The sequence below is a fragment of the Geotrypetes seraphini genome, chromosome 1 (genome assembly GCF_902459505.1).
Source record: "Geotrypetes seraphini chromosome 1, aGeoSer1.1, whole genome shotgun sequence".
NCBI classification, from domain to species: domain Eukaryota; kingdom Metazoa; phylum Chordata; class Amphibia; order Gymnophiona; family Dermophiidae; genus Geotrypetes; species Geotrypetes seraphini.
This window is the reverse complement of record NC_047084.1, coordinates 20,343,835-20,359,265: the sequence shown is the minus strand read 5'-3', so window position 1 is coordinate 20,359,265 and position 15,431 is coordinate 20,343,835. Positions and strand designations below refer to the sequence as shown.

General features: G+C 45.2%; 1 protein-coding gene across 8 annotated transcripts in view; it reads left to right on the top strand.

Annotated features, from left to right (window-relative positions):
• MSH3 (mutS homolog 3) overlaps nt 1–13,693 on the top strand; it is a 451,221-nt gene extending 437,528 nt beyond the window's left edge. For 7 of the 8 annotated variants that reach the window (XM_033925565.1, XM_033925391.1, XM_033925302.1 and 4 more), the window contains exons 23-25: nt 4,324–4,450; nt 9,796–9,970; nt 13,302–13,693. In XM_033925565.1, the coding sequence (XP_033781456.1) occupies nt 4,324–4,450; nt 9,796–9,970; nt 13,302–13,383 (384 nt within the window). In that variant the 3' untranslated portion in view covers nt 13,384–13,693. The remainder of the gene's footprint in view (nt 1–4,323; nt 4,451–9,795; nt 9,971–13,301) is intronic. The other variant, XM_033925476.1, reaches the window with a different exon arrangement.
• Nucleotides 13,694–15,431: the final 1,738 nt, after the last annotated feature.

Genomic DNA, 15,431 nt, shown 5'->3' with positions numbered 1-15,431 from the left:
TAGTGTGTAAACTCATGGAAACACTAATCAAACGAAAAATAGACACGATCCTGGATGAGGAGAATCTAAGGGATCCCAGTCAACATGGATTCACCAAGGATAGGTCCTGCCAATCCAATCTCATCAGCTTCTTTGACTGGGTTACAAGGAAGCTGGACTTGGGAGAATCCCTAGATGTAGTGTACCTAGACTTCAGTAAAGCATTCGATAGCGTTCCTCACCATAGGCTGTTGAGCAAGATGAAATCGATGGGATTGGGAGAAACGCTAACTGCATGGGTCAAGGATTGGCTAAGTGGTAGACTTCAGAGGGTGGTGGTTAACGGCACTCTCTCTAAAACGTCAGAAGTGACAAGTGGAGTACCGCAGGGCTCAGTCTTGGGCCCGCTACTTTTCAACTTATTCATAGGGGACCTGGCTCAGGGGCTTCAAGGTAAAATAACACTATTCGCCGACGACGCAAAACTATGTAACGTAGTGAGCAGCTCCAATGTACACAATAGTATGACGCAGGACCTGTTTTTGTTGGAACGTTGGTCTTCGACCTGGCAGCTGGGCTTCAACGCCAAGAAATGTAAGGTCATGCACCTCGGCAGTAGAAATCCGTGCAGAACTTGCACCTTAAATGGTGAGACCTTAGCTAGGACTGTAACAGAACGAGATTTGGGAATGACTATCAGTGCAGATATGAAAGCTGCCAATCAAGTGGAGAAGGCTTCATCTAAGGCAATATATGAAAACAATAATTACAGTTGTAATTTTACAAACTTTTCAAAATTATTTATGAAAAACTCAGACCCTGAACCCGTGAATAATAGTGTAATCACACCACCTGAGGTTCAATAGGGGACCATCATAGTTTTTCACTGTCCCCATATACCATCCATATTATATGACAAAATAAATACCCCAGGTACTTATCTGAAACGGATGGATAATCGCTGTTACAGAATCGCAGACGTGTGTGATGTGCCAAGTGCAATAAAATAGCAACAATTAAGTTGATTGAAGAAAAATTGACTCTAATGACCCTGTCCCCCCGACTCGAGTTTCAAATCTTCTTCAGGGAAGGACACTAGTGAACCAAAACACAAATGTAACTAGTAAAGAAAATCCTATTTAAAAAATAAATAAACAAACCCACTATCAATGGGCTCAGGAAATATAAATATATATCCCTTACATGATTAACATTTTAACACTCAATCAAAAAACTATGTATAAATACCTCTTAGTGGCACACAATTTCAGAGAGGTAACCTTGTCGGGATGGGCTGACCGGTAAAAGTGAATGCAAATACTACTCCGGAAAACTCCATATATATCAATCCCGTCGGAAATGACGTAAAGGGGACGGAACAACCGGAACCCCAACCAGGAAATAATGGACTACCCACGCTAAAAATTTACGTGAGCAAGGATAGAGCAATCACATTCTACTAATGAACTTAAATACACTGTTCTCATCCAGATCAGAGACCCAGAGGGAGATCTCTCTGGAGCTCTGATCCGGAGAGAACAGCGTTTCATCTTTGAATGGCAAACTTTGATTCCCCATGGTTTAAATCATGAAATAGAATGGTTGCTCACGTAAATTTTTAGCGTGGGTAGTCCATTATTTCCTGGTTGGGGTTCCAGTTGTTCCGTCCCCTTTACGTCATTTCCGACGGGATTGATATATATGGAGTTTTCCGGAGTAGTATTTGCATTCACTTTTACCGGTCAGCCCATCCCGACAAGGTTACCTCTCTGAAATTGTGCGCCACTAAGAGGTATTTATACATAGTTTTTTGATTGAGTGTTAAAATGTTAATCATGTAAGGGATATATATTTATATTTCCTGAGCCCATTGATAGTGGGTTTGTTTATTTATTTTTTAAATAGGATTTTCTTTACTAGTTAAATTTGTGTTTTGGTTCACTAGTGTCCTTCCCTGAAGAAGATTTGAAACTCGAGTCGGGGGGGACAGGGTCATTAGAGTCAATTTTTCTTCAATCAACTTAATTGTTGCTATTTTATTGCACTTGGCACATCACACACGTCTGTGATTCTGTAACAGCGATTATCCATCCGTTTCAGATAAGTACCTGGGGTATTTATTTTATCATATAATATGGATGGTATATGGGGACAGTGAAAAACTATGATGGTCCCCTATTGAACCTCAGGTGGTGTGATTACACTATTATTCACGGGTTCAGGGTCTGAGTTTTTCATAAATAATTTTGAAAAGTTTGTAAAATTACAACTGTGATTATTGTTTTCATATATTACGTTAGTATCACAGAAGAATATAGTTTTTCTCTCCAATTTTTGGTGAGTTTCATCTAAGGCAAGACAAATGTTAGGTTGCATCCGCAGAAGTTTCATCAGCCGGAAGCCTGAGGTCATCATGCCGTTGTACAGAACCATGGTGAGACCACATCTGGAATATTGTGTGCAATTCTGGAGGCCACATTACTGTAAAGATGTGCTAAGAGCAGAGTCGGTTCAGCGGATGGCCACCAGGATGGTCTCGGGTCTCAAGGATCTCTCATACGAAGAAAGACTGAACAAATTGCGTCTCTACTCTCTCAAGGAACGTAGGAGAGGGAAGACATGATTGAGACATTTAAATACATCACCGGACGTATCGAGGTGAAAGAAGATATTTTCCTTCTCCAAGGACCTTCAGCCACAAGAGGGCATCCGCTTAAACTCAGGGGCGGGAAATTTCATGGCGACACCAGAAAGTATTTCTTCACTGAAAGAGTGGTTGATCATTGGAACAAGCTTCCGATACAGGTGATCGAGGCCAACAGCGTGCAAGATTTTAAGGGTAAATGGGATGCCCATGTGGGATCCCTGAGAGGGTGGAGTTAAGAATGGGTCATTTGGAGCGGGGTCTCTAGAGCAGACTTAGGGGGTGGGTCTGTGGAGTGGGCAGACTTGATGGGCTATGGCCCTTATCTGCAGTCATTTTTCTATGTTTCTGTGTTTCTATTGAGAGACTATTCCACACATCTACCACCCTTTCTGTAAAGAAGTATTTTCTTACATTACTCCTGAGCCTATCACCTCTATGCCCTCTCCTGGAGTTTTCTTTCATTTGAAAAAGACTTACCACGAAGATATTTAAATGTCTCTTATCATATCCCCTCTCTCCCGTATTTCCTCCAGAATATACATATTAAGGTCTCTAAGTCTGTCCCCATATACGCAAGTAATGCTAGACTCAAATAGGGCAGTGGTCTTTGACCTAAGGGCCGCCGCGTGAGCGGACTGCTGGGCACAATGGACTGCTGGGCACAATGGACCACTGGTCTGACCCAGCAGTGGCAATTCTTATGTTCTTATGATAGAATAAATTGCCACTAATACAATGGGGTTTGGCTTCCTTTGAAAAATTTAGAAAAGCTGTGAAAAAGTATCTGTTTACTAATTATTGAATTATGTGATATGGGCCTTCTAGGCACTGAAGCAAGAGTGAGATGTGGAGTGATTCTATCTGATAATCTTAAAGTGACCAAACATATAGAAAAGCCAGAAGAGTGCTTAAGTACTTTAGACAAAGAAAATCCAGAAGAGAAAAAGGATGTAAATAGTGCCTCTGTATAAGCCTCTGGTGAAACCTCTATTCTGGAGACCACACCTTAAAAATGATTTAAACCAGATGGAGTCAGTTTAGAAGGCACTTATTAAAATAGCCAGCATTCTTTGTCATTAAACATATGGGACAGAGTTAAAGTTCCGGACAGGCATATCTTGGAGGAGAGGTAGGAAAGGGAAGATATGATGATAACTCCAGGGTAGGAGTCAGGCTTTTTTTTTTTTTTTTTTTAGGAAAGGAGGTTCTAGAACAAAGGGTCAGCAGATGATGGAGATTAGGACAGAATTGTAAGTCAAAAAAAAGCATGAAATAAGCACCAGGGATCTGTGAGGAGGAAGAATTTATAGAGACTGGGCTTTTGGTTTGAATGGGCACACTGGATATGTTTTAAAGTTCTTTTTCTGCTGGCATTTTCTGTTGTTAGGATGGTATCTCTTTTTGGATAGGATTGTTCCTGTGGATTCCTTTGATCTGGATATTTCTGATCTATGATTGCTTTTGTTTGTTTGTGGTAATAATTTATGTATTTTATGAATGCTTTTATGTAATTTGCTCTAAAATAAGGGTGGGCTGAATCTGTGCTTTAAAAGCCTCTCCTGGAGGCACACCTAACTAGAAGCACTGATTTAACTCATCGTTGTGGTCATCCTGAGTGGTTAGATGTGTCGCCAGGAGAGGCGTGAGCTAAATAATGGAATAAATGAAATGAAGAATGTAAATGTGTTTTGTTGTAGGTGGGATCACTGACTCTGTTTGTCACTCATTATCCACCTGTGTGTGAACTGGAAAAAGCTTACCCTGAATATGTTGGAAATTACCACATGGCCTTCCTGGTAACCGAAGAGGAAAGTGAGCACACAGGTAGGGACAATGTGAACGCAGGTTTTGTGCTCTGGCTGGTGATATGAAGACTATAGGATAAACTTCTTGTGAATATTTCAGTATGCATCTTTACTCTGTGATGATGGTTTATAGTTTATTTAAGACTTGGTGTACCGCCTCATTTGCAAGGCAAGTCAAAGCAGTTTACAAAATAAACCAGAATCATCTCTCAACATATGTACAATTTCCAAGATGAAAAGAGAAACAGGAGAAGAATAAAAATGTTCTGCAGAGACAGCTAGAGAGATATTTGTGTCACTGGAGCCACACTGGTTATTAATTGTATTATTAATAACCAACACGGCTTTGTTTTGGCAACTGCCTACATCAGGGGTCTTCATTTTTCGGTGTGAATAAACTCAATATGTTCATATCAAGCTCACATGCAGCTAAGGTTTGTGAACGTATTGAGTTTACTCCCAGTGGTGTTCACACCTTCCAGTTATCTTCTATCTCCTGTTGGCATAAAGCAAATACTGCATTTCGTGGTAACAACATCATACCAATAGTCAAACATTGTGGTAGTAGTGTGATGGAGTTGGGATGCTTTGCTGTCTCAGGACCTGAAAAACTTGCCACAAATTATGCACTGGACCAGAAATCCTTAAGGAAAATGTCTGGTCATCTGTCTGTAATTGAGCTATGCAACAAGACAACGGATTGGCCTAGTTAAGGTCTTGACTTGAACTCAATAGAGATGCTATGGTAGAACCAGAAATGAGTGGTTCTTGCTCAAAACCTAGGGATGTGTCTGAATTAAAACAATTCTGCACAGGAGGAGTGGATTAAAATTCCTCAACAGCAATGTCAAAGACTGATATCAAATTATAGGAAGTATTTGGTTGCTATTATTGCTGTTAACAGTGGTGCAACCAGTTATTATCTTTAGGGGGTAATTACTCTTTCACATGGGTGATACGAATGTCGGATAACTTTGTTCCTTAAGTAAAGGAAGTAATAATTTGAAAATTGTGTTATGAGTTCCCCCGGGTTTTCTTTGTCTAATATTAAAGTACATTTTGTTTAAAGATCAGAACATTAAGGAGAGTTATATTTAGGTACAGCTGGTGTTTTCCACTGTAAATATATTTCACAGTGGGAAAGGTATAGTGCTTCGATTTTGCATAAGGTAGCAGTGAAATAAGTAGTAAAAATTGACAAGCAGAGTAATATAGTAACTTAGCAAAGGAGAGCATATAAAGAATTAAGTCTGCCCAGTAAAGTGTTTCTTATTCTGCCTGCCACTCCCTACAGGTTATCCTCCAATGTTATTCCAGTGGTTCCCAAACCTGTCCTGGGGGACCCCCAGCCAGTCAGGTTTTCAAGAATCCCTAATGAATATGCATGAGAGAAATTTGCATACCTGTCACTTCCATTATATGCAAATTTCTCTCATGCATATTCATTAGGGATATCTTGAAAACCTGACTGGCTGGGGGTCCCCCAGGACAGGTTTGGGAACCATTGTTCTAGAGATTTGAAATAGAGCATAAGCTGTAATCAGTGAGGACATTGAGGCCTCCTTTTACAAAGCTGCGTTAGGGCTTTAACGTGCAGAATTGCTGCGTGTGCTAGACCTTAACGCCAGCATTGAGCTGGCGTTAGTTCTAGCCACGTAGCGCGCGGTAATATCCTGCGTGCGCTAAAAATGCTAGCGCACCTTAGTAAAAGGAGCCCTGAAGCAATGTTTTAAAATTATCCATCTGTATATGTACTAAGTGGAAAGTGTATAGAAAGGGGTGACACGGACAGGCTGGAATGAAAATAAAGTGGGGAATAAGCAGCAGCTTGGAAAGCTAGAAAAGCAAGGAAATTGCATCAGTCAGGCAAGGTTAATGTACATGCATTGGTGAACAGACAGTAAGAAAGAAATCAGATCGTATTTGGAAGAGACTGATAAGGTGGAGCCATTTAGTTTTCAGAGAAATTGCGGATCTTTGCATTGAACATAACATAATCTAATCTAATCTAATCTTTGGTTTATATACCGGGTTATCTCCCAGTGGAGCTCAACTCGGTTCATATATAATTAAGACTAGAGTACATAGCAGAAAACATAGGAGAAGGAAGTACTAATTAAAAACTAAAGTACATAAGAAAAGCTTAAGAAAAATAACTATAGTAATATCATTTTGTTGAGGCTGTGGTTAAACCATTTAAAAATTGCCATAATCAAACAATTTCTAAGCGGTTTATACAGAAGAAGGCTGGACAAATACAGTTAATTGAAATACAACAAATTTCCTAAAATATTCAATATAAGAGTTTTGGTTAACAGTAGTATCCTCAATTAGGAAATAAATTTGTCAAACAGTGTTGACTTAATTACTTTTCAAAATGCACCATAAGGCAACCTAACTCCATCAATACAATTACCCCACCAGATCTGCTGCTTACTTGCTTGAAATGCTAGTGTTCTATCCAAAAAAGTCTTGTATCTGCAACCAATTATTTTTGGATATGTAAATAAATTGGAATTCCTAGTTATCCTCGTTGGACCCATGACGCTCAACAAAAGAGAAGAAGGGGAACCATGCAAACCACAAAGGTAGGCAAACACAGTAGGGGTGATGAAAAAGGATGGTAAGGCAACTTGGTTCTCAAGAGTGTCCTTTATTGGATGGAAGCATATACACTGAAAATATCAGGCTTGTTGGAATTCAACATGGGCCGTGATTCAGCATAACTGCTTGCATTGTGCGTGGAGTTTGTTTTTTTTATTCACACTAGAGAGTTGCGCGGGGACAGAAATCCCACCCGTCCCCACCCGTCCCCGCCAAAGTCCCACCTGTCCCCACCCGTCCCCGTGAGGAATCCCACCCGTCCCCACCCGTCCCCGTGAGGAATCCCTCCGTCCCCACCCGTCCCCGCGAGGAATCCCCTCCGTCCCCACCCGTCCCCGCGAGGAATCCCCTCCGTCCCCGCCCGTCCATATAAACTTCAGAAATAGTTATTTCATTTAATTATGCTACTGAATTAAAGGCTCTGGTAGAAACCCATTTACAAATAAGCAAAAAGACTTTATTAATTTGAAAATATTAATTGGGAAGATTACATACTTTGCAAATGGGTTTCTACCAGAGCCTCTAATGTTTATAAATTTTTATCAACACAACTAATATACTACTTTATCCTGAAGCAAAATAAAAAAAAAGAAATATAATTCTTTTCCTACCTTTGTTGCCTGGTTTCTGCTTTCCTCATGTTCTCATTCAATTCCTTCCATCCACTGTCTCTCTTCCTTCTGCATCTTCCATTTGCTCTGTTACTGTGCCTCTCCCTTTCTTCCCCCTTCCAAATTGGTCTGGCACCCATCTTCTTCTCTCCGCTCCCCCATAGTCTGGCATCTGTCTTCTTCCCTGCCAGTGTCTTCTCCCTACTCTCTCTTCCCCATTTCCTTTCAGCGTCCTTCTCCCCCCATCTTCCCCATGTCCTGTCAGCGTCCTTCTCCCCCCTCTGTCTTCCTCATGTGCTTTCAGTGTCCTTCTCCCCCCTCTGCTTCCCCATGTCCTTTCAGCGTCCTTCTCCCTCTCTGTCTTCCCCATGGCCTTTCAGCGTCCTTCTCCACCCCCCCGTCTTCCCCATGTCCTTTCAGCGTCCTTCTCCACCCCTTTGTCTTCCCCATGTGCTTTCAGCATCCTTCTCCACCCCTTTGTCTTCCCCATGTGCTTTCAGCATCCTTCTCCCCCCTCTGTCTTCCACAAGTGCTTTCAGAGTCCTTCCCCCCCCCCGCCCTTCCCATGGCCTTTCAGCATCCTTCTCCACCCCTTTGTCTTCCCCATGTCCTTTCAGCGTCCTTCTCCACCCCTTTGTCTTCCCCATGTGCTTTCAGCATCCTTCTCCCCCCTCTGTCTTCCACAAGTGCTTTCAGAGTCCTTCCCCCCCCCGCCCTTCCCATGGCCTTTCAGCGTCCTTCTCCACCCCTTTGTATTCCCCATGTGCTTTCAGCGTCCTTCTCCCTCCTCTGTCTTCAAGTGCTTTCAGAGTCCTTCCCCCCCTCCTCCCGTCTTCCCCATGGCCTTTCAGCGTCCTTCTCCCCACTCCTTCTCTACCGCCCCGGGTGCAGTACAGCCGGCCAGGTCCCCTTACTTTTGTGGCACTTCCCCGACCGACTGACAACAGCCCCGGTCCGACAAACCTCCCTGCCCTTAACTGCGAATCTAAATTACCTTATTACAGCTGCTGTAAGAAGATAATTTAGATTCGCGGCTACAGGGCAGGGAGGATTGTCGGACCGGGCTGTTGTCGGTCGGTCGGGGAAGTGCCACAAAAGTAAGGGGACCTGGCCGGCTGTGCTGCAACCGGGGCGGGGTGTGGCGGGGCGGACCGCCCCCTCCCTTGGTAGCCACTCGAACCGCGAGGCTACTCTCCTCCTTACCTGCACTGCCTGCAGCATAGAGCCAAACGGAAGTCTTCCCGACGTCAGCGCTGACGTCGGAGAGAGGGAGGGCTTTGTTTAAGCCCTCCCTCCCCTCCGACGTTAGCGCTGACGTCGGGAAGACTTCCGTTCGGCTCTGTGCTGCAAGCAGAGAAGGTAGGGAGAAGAGCCGCGCGACTGAGTACATCCAGCTTTGTTTAAGCCCTCCCTCCCCTCTGACGTCAGCGCTGACGTCGGGAAGACTTCCGTTCGGCTCTGTGCTGCAAGCAGAGAAGGTAGGGAGAAGAGCCGCGCGACTGAGTACATCCAGCCCCGCAGGAACCCCGCGACCCTCGGAGGCGTCCCCACGGGATCCCCGCGACCCTAGGGGGCGTCCCCACGGGATCCCCGCGACCCTAGGGGGCGTCCCCACGGGATCCCCGTGACCCAAAGGGGGAACCCGCGGGATGCCCGCGGGTCCCGCGGGATTCCCGTCGTCCCCGTTCCCGTGCAGCTCTTTAATTCACACACAAGCTAGCATTGAAATGAGTATTTGTGATTTCTCATATTGTCCTGTTTGGAACATTACAGCGATTATTTCACATTATTTACTGGATTACCTCAAAACTAATAGGCTCATGATGCAGTCAGTTGCATGTCATGATGCAGCTGAAACATGGCTCATGTCAAGTCCTAAAGATCCTGATGTTTGAGAACCAGGTTGCTTTATCCTCCTCTGGTCAATCCTACTGCATTTGCCTGCATTGGAGGATGAGGCATGCAAACATTTCTTATACTAGATAACATAGCATTTCTCAGAAAGAATTTTACTGTAGTTTGCTGTAAGAGTGCCTCACATTATGATTCTGACAAAATATTTAGCTACACAATATATTATGGAACAGCTTTAGCACATCATCTGTATAAAAGTACAAGTCTTACTAAAGGAGTCTTTGTATTTTTGCAGGATCTGGTGAGGAACAAAATCCAGAATTTATCACTTTTCTCTATCAGATCACTAGAGGAGTTGCAGGAAGAAGTTATGGACTAAACGTTGCAAAACTGGCAAATGTTCCTGAGGAAATCTTGAAAAAGGCAACTCAGAAATCTAAGGAACTGGAGGGATTGGTAAATAAAAAAAGGTCAGAATATATGTAATGGCTAACTGTAAATAACTGTTAAAAAAATAAATAAATAAATAAAAGTAGCCTATCTAATCTGCCCAGGAAAATGGTAAAGGTAGTGACTGTCACTACTTGCAAGTTATCATCCTCATGCTATGCTTGATAAGAAATGGTCATTTCAGGGGAATTTCTGTATAGGATGTAGGTTTCTGCAGCTGCCTAAGAAATGGCTAAGAATCACACATCGGCATCCTATACAGAATTGCCTCTGCCCTAAGGAACAAACGCCCAATGCCGCCTAACCAGCCTTGATTCTCTAACCGGCACTCATGTCACAGGTGCATGTTAGAGAATCGCGCTATCAGCTGATCACGGCAAGGGAATCCCCCTGCTGTGATCAGCTGAATGGCTACGGCTGGCCTCTATCCTCATCCTCCCTGATCTAATCCCTCCTGCCGGACCCCACCCACCCATCCACCCCAAACAAAATCAGTAGGAGGATACCTAGCCCCTCCTGTCAGAACACCCCCCCCCCCCGAATGAAACTAGCAGGAGGATACCTAATCCCTCCTGTCTGAAACCCCCACCCCACGAACAAAACCGGCATAAGGGTGCCCAATCCCTCCTGTCAGAACCCCCCACCCCCCTGTAGATTCCACAACTCCCCCCTGTAGATTCTGTGACCCCCCCACTAGAACTCCTCCTAACACCCACCCTACCCGGACCTCCCTCTAACCTGTAACAATGGCCAGCCGGGGCTTCCATCCGTTTGGCAGGCCCGCCTCCATCAGAATGAGGCAAACATTCCCCTTCCTGGTCCATTGTGGGATGCACTGGGGAGGGGCCTAAGGCCCATCCCATGGGCGGGGCCTTAGGCACATGGGCCTACCTAAGATTCTGGTTGGCCCAGGTGCCTAAGACCCCGCACATGGGAGGTGCCTAAGGCCCTGCTCATGAGCGGAGTCTTAGGCACCTGGGCCAATCAGGCCTTAGGCCCCTCCCCAGTGCATCCGCGCCTCATTCTGCTGAAGGCAGGCCTGCTGGACAGATGGAGGGAAGACCCAGCCAGCAATTGTTACAGGTTAGAGGGGGATCTGGGGGTGTTTGGAGAGGGGGGGAGTTAGGAGGAGTTCTAGTGGGGGGGTTTGGGTGGGGGGGGTCACGGAATCTACAGGGGGAGTCGCAGAATCTATGGGGATGGTGGGGTTCTGCAGAAGGGATTGGGCACCCTCCTGCCAGTTGTTTTGGGGGGTGGGGGGTTCAGGCAGGAGGGATTGGACACCCTCCTGCCGGTTTCGATTGGGGGTGGGCGTGTTCGGGCAGGAGGGACTGGGCATCCCTCCTGCAATGTTCGTTCAGGGGGGTGGGGGGACTGGCAGCTGCAGCCCCTAAACTTATAGCGGCAGGGAGATCCCTTGCCACGATAAGCTTAGCGGCTGCGTCTACAACAAACCGATTCTCTAACTGGCGGGGGGGGGAGAGGAGCTTGGGCTTGGGCTCCCTCTTGCCCCGATCGTAATCGGCAGGGGGGGGTAAGAGGATCACTGTGGCAAGAGGGCTTGGGCTCCCTCTTGCCCCTACTGTAATCGGCGGGGCCAGGAGGGCTTGGGCTCTCTCCTGGCCCGATGTTGTCGGCGGAGGGGGGGGTTAAGGGTGGATCACACCAGGAGAGATGGCTCATCTCTCCTGCTAGCGATGGTGATTGCCTACCCCCCTCCGAACCGCGGCACTTCAGGTTGAGGATTGCCGGCAGGGGAGATGCCCTGCCGCGATGCTCACCCCAAAGTGCCGCGGTTCGGAGGGGGGTGGGCGATCACCATCGCTGGTAGGAGAGATGAGCCATCTCTCCTGCAGCGAACATTGCAGTAGGGGGTAGGCAGGTTGCTGGGGCCACTGAGCTGATCGCAGCAGCCACGATCAACTCAGCGGCCCCTTTTCGGCACTTATACCTGTTTTGACTTGGTCTAAGTCAAAACGTATAAGTGCCGACTAGGCAACCTGCCTAAAGTTTTGGTTATACCTGCTGCACGCCTAGGTCTAGGTCGGCCCACCTCCCGCCCACCGCCCGCCCTTTCCCCTCCTCTAAAAACGCCTCTTTTCTCTCTAGAGGCGGGGAAAGGCCTAAGCTGGTTTTAGATACATCTAAAACCAGCTTTGATTAGACGATCAGGCTTTTTGATTGTCCAAGTAGCCATTTAGGCCACTTTTTAGACATTATTTTCTTTTGATTATGAGCCCTTAATGCAAAGACAGCTGGATTGCTGTCTGCATCTTAGTATTGGTGAGTTGTTTAGTTATTTAACGTTTCTAAAGGAGTGTAAATGCTTAAAATAATATAAAGTCTGTTAAGTGTATTAGACATATTTTGTGCTATTATTTTGTTTGCTTCTGAATGAATGCAAAGAACATGAAATCTATTGATAGGGGTTACTCCCCGCACTGAAGAAAATCTCTATTAAGAGCTTTCGTGAAAAATGTTCCTTCTACTTAATTGGCTTAAAAGCCTATTAATCAAATATGAAACTGAGTGGGGGGAAACAGGATAGAAGGTAAACACAAAACTTTAACTAATCTTCTACCTTACTTGCTTTAAAAATAGACAAAGTTTTTACCTACCATACTGTCATACATTTTGTGTTTATGAAGTAGATATCAGGTATATCAACAATCTCTTTCCATAAGATTTAGGGGACAATTTCCCAGCAGATTACTTACCAACAGTGGCAAGTCTTGTCTCAACATTCCTCTACATTGTCACACTATCAATGGTAAATCATGTACAGTGGAACCTTGGTTTACGAGCATAATTCGTTCCAGAAGCATGCTCGTAAACCAAATTGCTCGTATATCAAAGCAAGTTTCCCCATAGGAAGTAAGGGAAACTGCTTTGATTGGTTCCACCTCCTCCCCCCCCCCCACGATTGAGAGCGAGACCAGAAGGCTTTGAGCATGCGCAAATGCTCAAAGCCAGACCAGACCAGACCAGACCAGAAGAAGGAGGATCTCCGATGCACCGCCCAGCCCAGGCCATGCCAGAAGAGGGAGGATCTTCGGGCACCGGCACTGATGCCAAGTCGGGTAAAGGGTGTCATTGACTGCTCGGGGGGGGGGGAGGAAGTAGTATCGCGGTGGAGGGGGGCAACGCGAGCGGGGGGGGATGCCAGATCGCGGGGGGGGCACTCGTACTGCGAGGCAAACTCGGTTTACGAGGCACCAAGTTTGCGAATGTTTTGCTCGTCTTGCAAAACACTCGCAAACTGGTGCACTCGTAAACCGAGGTACCACTGTAGTTTGTTTTTGTAGATATCAGGGAGTTGATAGTGTATATTTATTCTTTTCTTTGTTTTAGACAAAGAGTAAAGACTTTTATCAAAGCATGGAGTATACAAGAAGCCACAAAACTACAGAACTGGCTGAATGGGGATGAATGAATGGAGAACCATTTTTGCCTGCCAAAGGCTGGAAAATCATAATTACCCTGGACTGCATTTTACTAGTGGAAAATTTCCAATGTTTGTAACAACTGTTCTTCCCAAGAGATGAGCTGCTTCTGGGCATGCAGGAAAGATCATTATAGTACTGCAGTTCTCATATTGGTAGTAGTGGTTAAAGACACATGTTTTTATTGAACTTTTGTTTACATTTCAAAACTGACATTTTGGGCTCCTTTTGCGAAGCCGCGTTAGCGGTTTAACGTGCGTAATAGCGTGCGCTAAACTGCCAGCCGCGCTAGACGCTAACGCCAGCATTGAGCTGGCATTAGTTCTAGCTGCGTAGCGTGGGTTTAGCGCACGCTAAAAAGCTGTGTGCGCTAAAACCGCTAACGCGGCTTCGTAAAAGGAGCCCTTTGTGTTTATGGCAAAACTTATAATAATGTTTCAAATAAATTAAGAGGAAAAATCACTGGATAAAAATGCATCCCATTAATAAAATAAAATGGAGTTAAATTATTGGTGATTTGTGGTAAGAAATTGCAAAACACGTTTTCATGTACTGTGCTGTATTTCCATAGTGCCAGCATTTTCAAACTTTCCAGAAATCCAGTGAGGATGTAAGTCTTCTCTTTTATTTCAGAGGTGAACTTTGTTAATACCCCATGGGTGTCTACACTGGGACAGGCAGGTGAAACAATATGCTGTCCTGTATTCTGAACTCTGTGCCTAACTGATCTCCTTCAGCTAAAAGATTAACAGGAGCTAGGAACTGTATTGCTCAGGCATCAGGAAAATATTGGAACTATGAATGAAGTGATTAAATTTGCAGATGACACTAAAACTGTTCAAAGTTATTATAAATAATATTCAACTCTTCCACTAATTTGTGCATGAAGTCAAATAGTTTAATATTTATATGTATATTTATATATCTATACCATATTTTTCGCCCCATAAGACGCACTTTTGGGGGTGGAAATGTAAGTGCATCTTATGAAGCGAAAATACAAATTTAAGCCTGCTGCTGCATATTTTAACCCCCCCCACCGCTGCATATTTTTAATGCCGCCGCCGCATATTAAAAAAAAACTTGCCACTGCTGCAACTTTAATCCCTCCCTCCCTCCCTCTCGCCCGCCCACTCGCTGCAGTCATACCTGGTGGACTAGCGAATTTCCTGGCCAGAAGCGCAGAGATCAGGAGCAAGCCCTCCGCGCTCCTGCCTGGGCCCACACCAATCTCTGAATGGCTGCAGTCAGCTCTCGTGAAAACTCACTGCAGTCATTCAGAGATCGGCACGGGCCCAGACAGGAACGCGGAGGAATTGCTCCTGATCTCCGCGCTTCTGGCCTGTGCGTTGCTGGCTGGGAAAGATGAAAGCCATCTAACGAGGGAGGAATTAAAATAGGTACTGAGGGGGTATGATTAAGGGTACGGAGGGGGGATGATTAAAAAAGGTACTGGGGGTAAATGGTGGGATGATTTATGGTACTGGGGGTCACGTGGGAGGATGGGGGATGATTTAAGGTACTGGGGGGGGACCTGCCTGCCTGTCACTAGACCTGCCAACCTGCCTACCTGCCTCTCACTAGGCCTGCCTGCTCTGTGTCCTGCCCTGGCCTACCACTAGACCGCCGGAGGGGGGGGGGCAGTGTACAGCACCTGGCAGAGAGGAGGGACAGGATGCAGAGCCTGGCTGGGAGAATTTGGTTCAGAATGATTTTTTTCTTGTTTTCCTCCTCTAAATCTAGGGTGTGTCTTATGGTCAGGTGCGTCTTATGGAGCAAAAAATACGGTATATGTCTTATTGTGTGCATATAATCTGGCCAATCAAATATGAAAGGAGGAAAAAGCCTCAGACCACGTCGCACAAGCCAGTTGTGATAACGGCTATAAGGCAAGGCTAAACGATACCTCATGGGCATAAAAAAAACCTCCTTTATTTTACTTGAAAAGTGCTCTGTGCAAACAACCAAGAAATGTTTAAAAGAATCAAATAGCAACAAAAATGTTACTTATCTCTGTCCAGGATCGACGCACCAACGA